We start from the raw sequence: 13,130 nt of genomic DNA, 5'->3' as shown, positions 1-13,130 counted from the left end.
ATCAAAGAAAGTCGGAGTAATCCAGAGCTTAGAGAGAAAGAGTAGTAAATCAGTCAGATGCTGATTTGCCGTGTTGTAAATTAAGGACTTGTCACGTGGATAAATCTTGGCAAACAACGAGCTGAAGGACTGTTTTGTGCGAATCCGAGATAAGCAAAGTGCGAAACGCAATCAATGTCAAACAATTTCGCCTCTTTCCCGCCAAAAAAAGAGAGCGAAATTTTCGCCATACGAATTTTTCGACTCGAATTTTCAAAAAAATTATTTTTACGAGGTTGTTTCTTAGAACTTGTCAATTGAGATGATGATTGTGGCCATCATCATTCTCAGAGTTTCTAAAAAGAAATTCCGTCTCTCAGTCATCCCTGTCAGTTTTCCTTTTGGCCCCATAAATTTTTGGATAATTTTTATGGCTCGTAATTTTCCTCGCGTCCGAGCTTTTCGCAAAACTGATTTCCTGGAGCGCGCCCGGTTATTGCCCAATAAACACGAAATTAATTGAGAAAATATATTTTACTGTTTTGGCAACTTGGTAGTTCCAATTTTGGAGTTTTCAGACGCCCGTTTTCATGTTCGTAAATATGGAAAAAACATGAGTTTTAGAAGGATTAAAAAGAAAGGTCTTTTATTTGGAAATCATGTCTGATAGACAAAATATTGTCTCGCAGACAGTAACATCACTTTTGATGAATAATAAGGGTGTCACTGTCTAAAAGAACAGGATCCATAGGAAAGCAGCAAACTTGGCAGGCATAAAATTGCGTCTTCGAAAAATTTTCCGCCCAGCTGTTTTCTCCTGTGATAATGAGATTGACGACGCTCGCAATAAATATTTTAAAAGTCTAACCCGAAAATATAGGCTGAGGAACAAAATTTTCTCAGGGCTAATCTTCTTTCGCCGAAGAGTTACAAACATTAGGTGAAAGATGAGCAAATAAAGCGAAGAATAACATTTTTTCTTAACTGTTGGTTTAATTGAATTATTTGGGGAACACTTGAGCGAGCAAATGAGCTGCTTAGGGAACGACAAAGTACCGATTTTGGAGAAAAAATGTGTAGAATAAGGGAAAATGGTGGGGACACTTCGGAGCTTCGGAAGTTACAATTGATTCCGGAAATTGATGATTTTCAATTGTTCTTTGAAAAATCCCATCGTTTCTTCGACAAACGAAATTCTAAAAACCAGCGCCAGAATGACTCCTTACTGTAAGAAAATGCCTTCTATTGAAGAAGTTCAGAGCGAGAAAAAAAAATAATCATTTCCGAAGCGTTTCTTTTTAATCCTACCTCGCTGCTGAAAAATCAAATAAATCCAGGGCTCGTTTGCTCAAAATTTTTGCTAATCGCAAAAATTATCGCCGCTCGTTGTAATCTCCACAAATAGAGCTGTTTACGGAAAGACAGAAATTACTTTTGGGATTAAGAAAACTTGCCCTTCTGAACCGCCAACAACCCGCTTCTTTTGACACGTTTCCAGCGCAAATTTTTTTATTTTGGGGGATTTTTTGGAGATTAGGGGATTTAAATGTTTTTAGGGGAGATCTTGGTGACGAGATCGACTACTGCTTGCAACAATCTGTAGCTTCGCCTAGGGTAGTAGGGGTAATCATTCGAGCTGTCCCTCACTCTAACTCAAAGGGCACGCCCCCCAGAACCCTAACCACTACCCCAAATTCTAGAGATATTGGATGTCTCGAATCATAGGCTCGAATGAAAACTCCTCTCTTCGTTTCCTACTGCTGAAAAAAGTGGTGCGAATCTCGTCTGTGAGTCAGTACTGATAAAATGACCTGGTCATAACAGCTTATCAGAACTTTCATTCAATATCAGTCTTAGGTGTCCTTCAATTTATGAAGTCACGTTTCTTGGCATTACGCTTCTAGTGGTCCAATTTTTGAGTAAGGCTATACACATAATCACTGATTAGATGGACCAAAATCCATTTGATTTTCTTGCTTTGTGCCAGAAAGTTTGGGTTCTGGCCATGTCATGTTCGAAAAAAGACACTATTGATTCAATAGTATTGACAGTAATAAGAGAGAATATACATCCGCTGTTGCATTTAATAAAGCTCAAATTTAAAAAGGCCGTGCTCACACAATGTCAAGTGTGAAATCTTGCCCTTGGCGTTGTCCCAAAAGGGCGATTTTAATACCTTTCCCATAAATTCCTCACCCACCTGATTTGCTAAGCGACAAATGTGAAAAATGTAAACGTTACGGTACTTAGTCTAATCATTCAATTTTGGGATGGCACCTGATGTTTGGTGAGACAATAGATTTGCCGTTCGTGTGAATGGCGATCATTTTGGAGAAATAAAAATAGACTGGGTTTAATTAGCGATAGAGGGATGAGACCAGACTCTAGAACAAAATAATTAAATAAGCGGCAGATATCAGTAATTCTGGGTCTTCTGAGTTCAGTTTTCTCCAATAGTAGTACCGGTAATTATTCATATAAAAATTCATCATAACTTCATTCTTATCTTAATCCCTCGTATCTACCCCCTCCGCCGTTTTTTGGCAGCATGACTAGAATCAAAATAATAACGGGAGCAGGGGTCTGGATTCGCTTCGCTTCGCTTTCGCTTTTTGTTATTTCAATTCGCTTCGCTTCGCTTTCGCTTTTTACCAAAAATTTTCGCGAAAATTTCGCTCAAAAGAAATCTTTCCAGGAATTGAAAACTTCGCCTTTTTTGCTTAGCTTTAGTTTAAACTCAAGTGGAAATTTTGCTGAATGAGCTAAGTTGGCACTTGGAAAAGCTGAGCTCAGAGAAGTTTTACTGTTTTTAAAGTAGACAATATTCTGAGCTGCGCTGAGCTGAGCTGTCCTTCACAAAAAATCATTGAGCTGAGCTGACTCTTCAAATTCATTCAGTTAATTTGAGCAAGGCAGTCAATATTAAAAAATGATTGACCTGAGCTGAGCCACACAGCTTCTTCAGCTCACTAATCTCAGAAAATTTGCAATTTGAAAAATCGGAGAGGGAGTCCGAATGGAGTGGTCTCCATTTTCCTGAGTCGCCGTTTGCCCAAGATCTCTGTTTGTCCAACTTGAGGAATCGGCGAATTGGACAAACGGCGATGTATTATAATTTAAATCGATTGATCTTATAACTTCATATATTGGCCTCCCGACAATCAATCCTGACATCACCATCTTCAATCCCGGCTTCAAAAATTTCGATCCTTGCTTTTCAGACGTCAATCAATCTTGGCATCTCCAGCACCGATCCGGGCGTCACTAATAAAAATGAAACCATACATAAAATGGACACTTTTTCAAAGGTTAAATATTTCCGGAAAATTTTCGCATTTTTTCGCTTTTTAGAAAAATTTTTCGCTTCGCTTCGCTTTCGCTCACGAAATTTTCATTCGCTTCGCTTCGCTTTCGCTTTAAATTTTTGAAAAATTTTCGCTTTCGCTTCGCTTTCGCTTTTCATTTTTGGCCAAAATCCAGACCCCTGACGGGAGCGTTTAAGTTTATTAAATATAATCGCTGGCTTATTCCGTTTCTTGGAGGTGGAGCGCGAATCCGTGTGATTCGGCGCCAACTCACCGCCGGATCAATCTTTGTCTCGCCTTTCAAAAAAGTAGAAATCACCAAAATAATTACCCTGATTATGTGTATAGACTTACCCGAAAGTTGGAGCGTGACTTCATAAAATTGAAGAAAAATGACTGAAAAAGTTGTCCAAAATCTATAAATTTCGGGGCTTCCTTATTTTGCCAAAAAATGACAATAATGAGGAAGGCCCTGAAAAAAGAGTACTTTTGTGCCAAAAAGAACCTGGCAATAATTCGTCGTTGCTGTCAGCCGCGCCCAGCTGGAGGCAGCAAATTCAAATTTACTTTCCCAAGCAGCAAATTAATGAAAAAGAATGTCCTTTTTTATTTGTAAAGAATCAAGGCACACACATGCCATTTTCTTCGCAAAATGCCAAAAGAGAGCAAGTCCCCAAAAATGGTCAATTGAGCCCATTATGGTGTGTATTTGCCTTCTCAAGGGCTTGAGCAAAGGTCGCCAGCCAAAGTCAAGTGTAAAAAATCTGGACGGATTTTTTTCCTACAAGGACTCTCCATTAGCTCAATTGGCACTTGAAAACTTGCTTGGAGGGAATCTTTATTTTTTCCCTGGATTCAAGAAAAAAGGAGTTATCAGAAGATTTTTAAAGCAATTCTTACCAACGAGACACTTTTTTTTTGCCGGTAAAGTTTAAACTCGGCAACCTGTGTAGAAAACCTGACTCAGGGTCTGAAATATCCCAAATAGTAATATTATCGCGGAACGGCTTTTTTTCTAAACAAAGCCGCAGAGCGGCTATTAAATTGAGATATTTCAGACCCTGAGTCAGGTTTTCTATACAGGTTGCCGAGCAAAGAACAGGGCTTCTCTAGAATCAAGATCTGAAAAACCATAAGATCGATATAATTTCATTGAGAATAAAATTGAATATTTTTTTATCACTGGAAAACTCCAACTAACTGATTCATTGTCATGAAACCCGTTATTTCAAAAAACTACCACTCTAACACCAACATAAAACAAGGTCTTTGGAATCCTTATTTTTGAAAAAAAAAAGAAGCTTGAAATCGTGATTGTATATTCTAGCCGCGGCTGGCAACAATAAAGAGTGCGAAGCCATGGGCCCATAAAGCACACATTTTCAAAGCCGACCTCAATTTTTCGCTCAAAATATTTATTCCGCGCGAGTTGCTCAAGCCCTTCTGATCTGGGCCGGTGGCGGCTGGCCAGCGCCTTTAACAAAATTTCAAAATATTTTAAGCAAGCATAATTGGTGTTTATTTGCTGCTCCTCGTTTTGGAAAGTTTTCATCTGACAATTTCAAAACAATCGAACAGAAAAAAAAGATGATGATGAGATTGAAGAGATAAGACGATAAAAAAGTTTGTTTAGAGATCACCCGCTGAGAAAGCTGCTCAGGTGCGAGCGAAGGAATTACTCGCAGCGGGGGATTACTGTTCTGAGCACGAAATTTTCGAGGAATTAGCGCCTTCGATTTCTGATTGCTCGGGTTTTGGGGATTCCCAGAATATCGATTTGGAGCTAGAAATTTGGAAAAAAGAACCATTCCTGGCCGATTTCGAACGAAAATCTTAGAAAATTAAAAATTAATTTCGACTCGAAAATTTTTACTCGAAAATTTGACTCGAAAATTTTTACTCGAAATTCTTTACTCGAAAATTTAACTCGAAAATTTTGACTCACATTTTGACTCGAAAATTTTGACTGAAAAATAAAAATCCATGATTGATTTTAAATTTCGAGCCAAAATTATTTCTGTACAGAAAATTTTTTTGGGACTTTTTTTAAGTTTTGGCGCGAAAGAAAGTGTAAATATTCTCAACCCTTTTTTGATGTTCAAGCCCCGAAAATCGCCAAAAACAGAACTCTTGTTTCGCCTCAATCCGTTTAATTAGCCCACTTGTATTTTCCCCGTTTGGATTGGCTCGAGCCCAAAGAATCCCTTCTGAATTGCCAAAAAAAGGATCAAAGCTGGCGAAATTCAACCTCAAAGCGTGAAAAACATGGTGAAAATGCTAATTCCCTGCTGCACAAAACAACTAAAACAAGCGAAGACTTTTTGCCTCAGAAAGTTTTCACAAAGCAAAATTGGCTTACACAGTGTTTCATCGTTAGAAGTTCCCTAAGAAAAAAATTTGAATAAAAAAGACATAAAAAATTCTTGGAAAAAAACTCAGAATTGCAGAATTATGACAGGAAAAATTCTTGTAAGCTTTATCTAGAAAAACGAATGAGTATTATATCTAAAAACCATAAGTCCATATTTTCAGACTCTTTTGAATATTTTCAAAAATATTCTTCTGCTGAAAAAATCATTCCTTCATTATCCTTAGGCTTGCACCTAGTATGACTATAATACTATGACATTTGATATAAGTCATACTTTCTTGTTAATAAGAGATACTAGAATTATTGAACTTAGAACGAACAAGTCACATTTTTAGCATGACATGCTAAACATTGTGCAGTAGCATTAGATTCACAATTCATTTAATATGTTTTTACTGAAACCTTAATTTCATTAACCATTAAATCCGTGTACCCAAAGCAATCCAAATCATTACCCATAACGCCCAGCTCCCCTTTCCCTCCCCCTTCAAAATCATCTCCCCAGCCCCGTAGCGCCCCCTAGCCCTGCGCAGGCAAGAGCACCGCGCGCGCTGAAAAAAAGCGCAGCGCGTAAAAAGCGCTCTCTGGCGCCGCAAAAGATCGCGCTATTCGAGCCGGAGAGAAAGAGCACCCAAACTCATTACGCAAACTTAGAGTGAGGTTGACCACAGAAACCGAAAGCCTTTGCAGCAATTTTTTTTATAATTATTTTACGAAAACAACAACAGAAAAAAAACGAAAAAAAAAGAACTTAGAGATTTTAAAATGAAGAAGATGATCATCAGCTTTGTTGCCCTCGCCTGCTCGGCTGCCCAGGCCAGCAGAGTCAAAGAAGAGATTTTCTGGAATGTCGACAACTTCAGGTATGTATCAAAAAAAGGGTTGAAATTAAAATTAAAGAAAATTTTGCTCAAATTTTAGCCCGAAATTTTGAAATTTTTTTCCTCAGAATTTTCAAAACTCCGTTTTTTTCGGGAAATCAATTAAGGGTGTCAATCCATTTTTTATCGACTTTGCCAATTTTTCCTGACCTCTGACCTGAAAAACTTTTGTTTGCCAAATTAATCCACACCTATTTTCAGAGAAAAAACTTGAAAAATTTTCGAGCCAAAAATAGCTTTCGGAAATCCCGAATCAGCCAAAAATTCGTCAAAAAAACCGTAAAATCAAAATTGTAAATAGACTTATAAATTGTAAATAAGGCCCTTTTTGACCTCGGCGAACTTGAAATAAATTCAAAGCCGTCACGTGAACCGGAAAACGGCTTTTGTATATAAATACTCTTTTGAATTGAGATCGAGATTGAAAAAGATAAATCACCGGGCGGTACGAGAATCAGATCAAAGAGATCAAGGCCAATCAGCTGCTGATTGACGGAGGGGCCCTGCTTTTTTGATTGACAAGGGTACTAGTACAGCTGATAAGGGGAGTTTTCAGTGCTCAAAATGAGGGATTAAAAAGTGATAAGCTTTTGAAAAGAAAATATTTTTTGAGATACAAATTTTGAAAAATTAAAAAAATATTTTAATATTCAAATAAAAAAGAATTTTTTTAATTTTTCATTTTTTAATTTTTGAAAATTCGAAAATTCGACATTTTGGAAATGAAAGTTTCTTGGCATAGGATAAATTAACTCCCCGGTCAAAAGAAGCGAAACTCGCTGCCGTTTGATGTAATAATGGATTTGAAATTTACGCCAAATAATCCCGTCCATCTGCGCAAACTATCGCCGTAAAACTTGCTCGGCCGTGATTTTCTTTTTCAAATAAACACCACTCGCTCGCGGCGAAACTGAATCAATTCAATTCCCAGTTTTGAAAATATCCAAATTTGCAAATTTTCAATTTTTACCAACATGGTACTTTTTGCCTGTTTTCCAATTGTTTGGCCAAGTGAGCAAATTTGAGAATGTGTCGTAAAACTCTCCGCGCATCATGGGATCTGACGATTCAGCTTTTTCGAAGCCAGGGAAATAGTTTCAGCTGCGTTTTCCCAAATTAACTTTTTTCTGCATCAATTTCTAGCGGAATTCAAAATAACCGAATCTTTTTGATCCCCTTTTCTATCCAAAATTTTCAAAAAAACTTTTGTAAAAAGCAAATCCGAAAATCTGGCTAATCATCTAATTCAATCCCTTTGTACATGCTGTAACCGGCGACCAATTACGCGCAATTAGCTTTAGACGGGTTAATTTTAAAGGAAAGGGTTGAGCTCAGCTTGACTGATGGGCCGGATGATCGCATCAAACGGAAAGCCCGACCCGCCATAGCTCAAATATCCAAAAAAAATCAAGCTGATTTTTGTGCCTTTTGACTTCTTACCGGCTATTAAACATCTGCGAACTCAATTTTTTAAAAGAAAATCTCGAAATAAGTAAAATTAGTGTTTGAGCAATTTAACCCGTTATTCTAAAATCTAACCCGCTGTGGAATTTCGGCCGAATTCTTGAGTAACTTCTATTGCAAATTTATTCGCGCCGCCTATTCCTGATGCCTATCGCTCGTTTTGGTAAGAATATTCTTGCTCTTTGAGATTGTCAAAACTTTCGCTAAGTACTTCGGGCTATGGCAAAAGTCCTCCTTTCCAAAAAGCCATCGCGTCTGATTCGACTTTTTATCGTGCCGAGCTGTCATGTTCGGAATGGTTAGAATGTCTACCACCCGTCAAAACACGTACCCAGATTACGTTCAATATGCCACAACTTCGCTCTGGAAAGAAAATTCTTAAGTCCATAAAAGCGCTGATTTTAACACCTCCAGCAGCTTGTTTTTAATCCAATTTTTAAGTTTTGAACATGTAAAGCCGCAGTGTTTATCCGCTCTCCGCACATCTGGTTCCGTTTTTTTCTTTCTTTTCCGAACCCGGATTTTCGCTGATCTTTGTAATTCATTTAGCGTTTTTGCATAATTGACTTTTTCCAACAAGCAAAAAATTTTCCGACTGGCCCAGCTGAGCCAGCCGGATGCGGGAAAGAGAGTCAAAGAGGCCCCGGAGAAGAGTCTATTCAGAGCGCGCTTTTTTGATCAGATGTTGGTTTTATTTGATGATTTCCTGGTTCCTTTTGAGCGAATTTGAAATTGAATTTGAACAGATTTTATTTCCAAAGCGAAAAAGAATCATTTCCGGGTTCAATTGAATTATAAAAAATATTTTTTATTTTTTTTTTAATTTGAAATATTTGAAGGAAAAAATCATCTTTCTATTTTTTGACGTCAAGATTATGTGAATCCACTTTCGCCCGGATTCATCCCTCATCGCCTTATCGTCTCGATTTTCTTCCCTCGCTTTCTCGAATTCAAAATCTTTAAATTTGAAATCGCAAAAGCGGAAGTATAACTTTCTAAGTTGGGGTATTTTTTTCTTTGGAGATATTTTGCTCGCATCCGCGATATTCACTACCTTAGATGAACACAGAATCTACGAGGGGGTAGGTCACCTTAAATGCGGCGGAACTGGGCCGTGACTTAGCCCTTGTTTAGAGACAAATTCTTTCTTAAATACGAATTTCGCGAGCTTTCGCGATTTTGGCCACGCGTATTTCAAAATGGAAGCTTTTTTCTTAAGGGTATATCCGTTGAAAACCCCTTTTTTCGAACCAATTTTTCTTTTTGAATATTCAGAGTGATACCCTTAATTTTCAAAGCATTAAAAACTTCTACCCTTCTTTCAAGTTTTTTTCGAGTCGAAAACTTAAAAAACTTAAGGGTGTAGCAGTCAGTAAGGTTCTCGACTCGAGATAAAACGGTTCCATTCTTCGCTTTTTTCTGATAACTTCGTTTTTTTCGCGGGTTTAATTTAATCGGGCCTCGCCAAGATTAAAAACAAGCCCATTTTTTATTCGGTTCTTCTGGCTCTCTGAGCTGATAAGACAAGTTGTTGCTTGTTGTTTATTTATTGCAGCGGGAGTTGTTTGCAACAACATCGCATTTCCGCGATAAAAGCCTTTATTATGATAAAAGTGAATCCTGCGGCTTCGTGGCTAAGCCAAAAGGTCTGAGCCGGATAAGTCTCCTGCTGGGCTAGGGTTACGTTTTAGAGCGAAGGGTACACCCTTAATTGATCAATTTCAAATTAAACGGTTGTTCATGAAAAAAACAAGGCTAAGCTTCTTTTTAAAACTCTTTTTTAGAAACTTTATTTGTAAAAAATACAAAACAAAGTGACGCCCTTAATCTATACGAACTTTGAGTCGGAAAAGATAAATTGACAAAAGTATAAATAATCATGAAAACTCATGAAAACTCATTTTTCAGCCAAAAAAAGCGGGTCAAAATTCAATTTTCCCAGAAAAAAAGAGATGTTCCAATATTCACAACTTCCTTAATTCCTAATTCTCGAAATGCTGGGAAATCTCGCCGCCCTTGAAAATTCACCTGCACTTTGACAAAGCGATAACAGCAATATTTTTCGAGAGATTTTGGCGCTTTTCCAAACTCGTCCCCTTCCGGCCTCAAATTCAAAAACTTCTTCTTTCAAAACTTTTTTTTACAAACTTTTTAAATTTCTTTCAAACAAAAAAAGTGCAATTCGGTATTTTCTCAGACCCTTGAGAAAATGAAGAAATCGTGTATTTTGGTTTTTCGTTTTGAAATGTTTCTAATGCTTCATTTTTTGAGCAATTTTTGAGGTTGAGCAGATGATGCGGCAAAAATACCGCGAATCATTGGGTTTAAGGGTATCAGTGTGTTATTATTTGACGCGTTTTTGACACCTTTTTTTTCTATAAAAAAGATAAATTAGATGCTCTTTTTTATATTGTTTTGATTTATCAGGTGGTATGTCCTTATTTGAAAAGTTAAATTTCCCGGCAGGAATCTAATTATTTTATTGTTTGGGCAACCAGTGGAGGTTTATTTGAAGCTCTCCTGCCACGGCGAATTAGTGAATGCATCAATTTCGCCCTTTTGAAGCCGGATATTCTAGTCATAATTGTTTATAAACTACATTTTGCTCTCCACTTTTTATGATTGCTTTTCTCTATTTTCCAATCCAATGGGTCGAATCCGAAAAAGCGGGGCACACGGGCGGAACGTTTCCTTATTTACGCAGAGAGCGTGATAAGGTTACGACACGGAGCCAAATTACAAGAAAAATAATCCCAACAAAAGAGAGAGGGTGCGCGCTTCGCTAGGCACCGGGCCAAAAGAACGAACCCTCGTCGATGTACTAATAAATTGGATTTTCGAAAAAGCTGGCCAATCAAAACAAAACTCAACAATTTTTTAAAAACCTTTTCATCCAAAAATCTAACCCCCCATCTTTAGATTCGCGAACTCCTACTCCCTGGATGTCAATCTGGAAGACAAAGTCGACATCTACTGCCCCCAGTACTCCTCTGCCGCCGTCGATGATCGAACAGAAACCTTCTCGACCGACAAGCACTACCAAACAATCTACATGGTCGACGAAGAAAGCTTCAATTCTTGCCGACTTGGCGACTTCCGAAGCTTCAAAAAGGTACCTTTCAACCTTCCTATTCCTTTTCTAACCCTCTATCTAGATCATGACCTGTTCTCAACCCGTCAGAGAGAAGAAATTCACCGTCAAGTTCCAGGAAGTCAGCCCAAGCCCCTTCGGACTCGAGTTCAAACCCGATGTCGACTACTTTTTCATCTGTAAGTCCCCCTCCATCATTTTCCAACCAATCCCTTCCCTCTTTTTTCAACCCTTTAACCCTCAATTCTAGCGACTTCCAATGGCGACCAAGCAACTCTCGATCAAAAAGAAGGCGGCGTCTGCTCATCCCATTCGATGAAAATGCGAATCTCAGTCCATCGAGGAGGTAAGATCCTGGATATTTTTTGAATAACTTTGATAAGTGCCCCAAGTTTCGACTTTCGCTTATCAGTTTTTATAAAATAACGACTTGAGGAAGTTATCTAATCTCTTTTTCTTTCAGACGAAACCGGCATCCAGCGAATAACCGAGTCTACAGTCGACAGCTACAGTAACGACTTTGCTTCTTCTGCAACTGGTAAGAAAATGGGTCTTTTTTCTTAAGGGTGTCAACAAGAAAAGTAAAAATAGCAGCGGTCACGTTCAGAATAATGCGCTGATGATATAGAAGTACGGCGCTAATCCACCCTGCTCTATAATTATTTCGAGTCAAAAATGGCGATTCCGGACGGGGCCGAGTAGTAGTTACGCTCTGAGGGATGAAAGAAAAAACAACGTGGACGCGTTATTCTAAGCGTTTCCGAGGCCCCTTCCGTGCAGCGACTTTAGAAACTAAAAATTTTTTTCCAAAAAGAAAGGAAAAGAAGCCGGGGTAGAAAAGCCGGATGCGGCTTTCTGGTCCAGAAAAATGCGGAAAATTTTGTCATAAGAACATTCGAACTTTTTTGCTTCATTTTTGATGCCCTTATTTATTAATTCGATGATGCTGAAAAAATCGAGAATCTAACGCTTCTTTTTAGACAAGACCAGTGTGCCCGTCCAATTTCTCGAGCCCGAGATGGAGAAGCAAGAAGCCCTGCCAAACGCGATGATTATTGGCATTGTTGTCGGTAAGTGTCCATTTTGGAATATTTGATTTAGACCTCCCTAACCCTCTGATTTCACGCTCAAGTCTACTGACTTAAGAAAACAGCTCCCTTTCTCTTTCTAAAACTATTTTTTGTCCTCCAACTAATCTTCTTTTTCAGGTCTTCTTCTTGTTGTCCTCTCCGTCATCATCTTCCTCCTCGCTCGTCGAGTCTTCATGGCTGGCAAGGGCTCCGACAGCTTTCCGACCATGTCCGACTACCAGTCCTCCTACGTCGAGAAATACGACCCAAGCCTCTCGCCCCAGTCGATGCTCAACTACTCGCCTGGCTACCCCAACTCTCCCCAGGGCGCTCCCCAGCAAGGCGGCCCCACCGGCGCGATCGTCGATCTCTACCCCGCCGGTCGAGTTGCTGCTCCATCCAGCTACGCCGCCGTCCATATTCCCCAGCCAATGAGCGAAGGAGCCGAGTTTTCCTACTTCGATGGCAGCCAAGTTCCAAGACTCAGCTCGAGAACCAATGATATCGTCATGGTTTGAGAAGACTTTAACTGTGCCTTGACTTCTTGAAACCTAACTGTAATTGTAAAATCGCATGGCTGCCAGAACCAAAAGGAAAAAAACCACCACTGTATATAAACTCTTGCGTTTGACAAATCGTAAAAAAGCTTTTGACTTCAATCCAACCGTTCTTTCTGTTTTATGGAAATATATTTTGAAAACAAACTAAAATTTTGCATTTTTGTTCTCGCTCTCAAAATTTTTTCGACTTTTTTATTAAATTTTCTAAAATAATAAATAAGCATGAGATTCAGGGAAGATTCTAAGCAGGAAAATTTCTTGACTTTGCATCGAATGAATACAGCCATGATTTGAAACTACAGTCTCTCAATTCGCCGTTTTTGACACCATCCATTCCTGACTGGCCAGCTTTGTCCGTAGTGTTAATCGCATAACTTCATAAAGTTTTTAATAAAGGAACAAGTTGTGA

At 38.7% G+C, this 13,130-nt stretch overlaps 1 protein-coding gene across 2 annotated transcripts; it reads left to right on the top strand.

Moving 5' to 3' along the window:
- The first annotated feature begins 6,304 nt into the window (after nucleotides 1-6,304).
- Nucleotides 6,305-12,871, top strand: LOC145698784 (uncharacterized). 2 transcript variants are annotated; one of them, XM_081776007.1, is made up of 7 exons: nucleotides 6,305-6,518; nucleotides 10,920-11,112; nucleotides 11,156-11,270; nucleotides 11,342-11,437; nucleotides 11,555-11,614; nucleotides 12,060-12,161; nucleotides 12,300-12,871. In XM_081776007.1, exons 1-7 carry the CDS (start codon nucleotides 6,421-6,423, stop codon nucleotides 12,677-12,679), a joined length of 1,044 nt encoding a protein of 347 aa, XP_081632133.1. In that variant the 5' UTR covers nucleotides 6,305-6,420; the 3' UTR covers nucleotides 12,680-12,871. The 2 variants fall into 2 exon arrangements, with proteins under 2 accessions (XP_081632133.1, XP_081632132.1); XM_081776006.1 differs by having other exon boundaries at nucleotides 11,555-11,629; nucleotides 12,072-12,161.
- Nucleotides 12,872-13,130: the final 259 nt, after the last annotated feature.

Source organism: Oikopleura dioica, chromosome 2 (assembly GCF_907165135.1).
Source record: "Oikopleura dioica chromosome 2, OKI2018_I68_1.0, whole genome shotgun sequence".
Lineage (NCBI taxonomy): Eukaryota > Metazoa > Chordata > Appendicularia > Copelata > Oikopleuridae > Oikopleura > Oikopleura dioica.
This window is presented reverse-complemented; position numbering and strand designations above follow the sequence as displayed.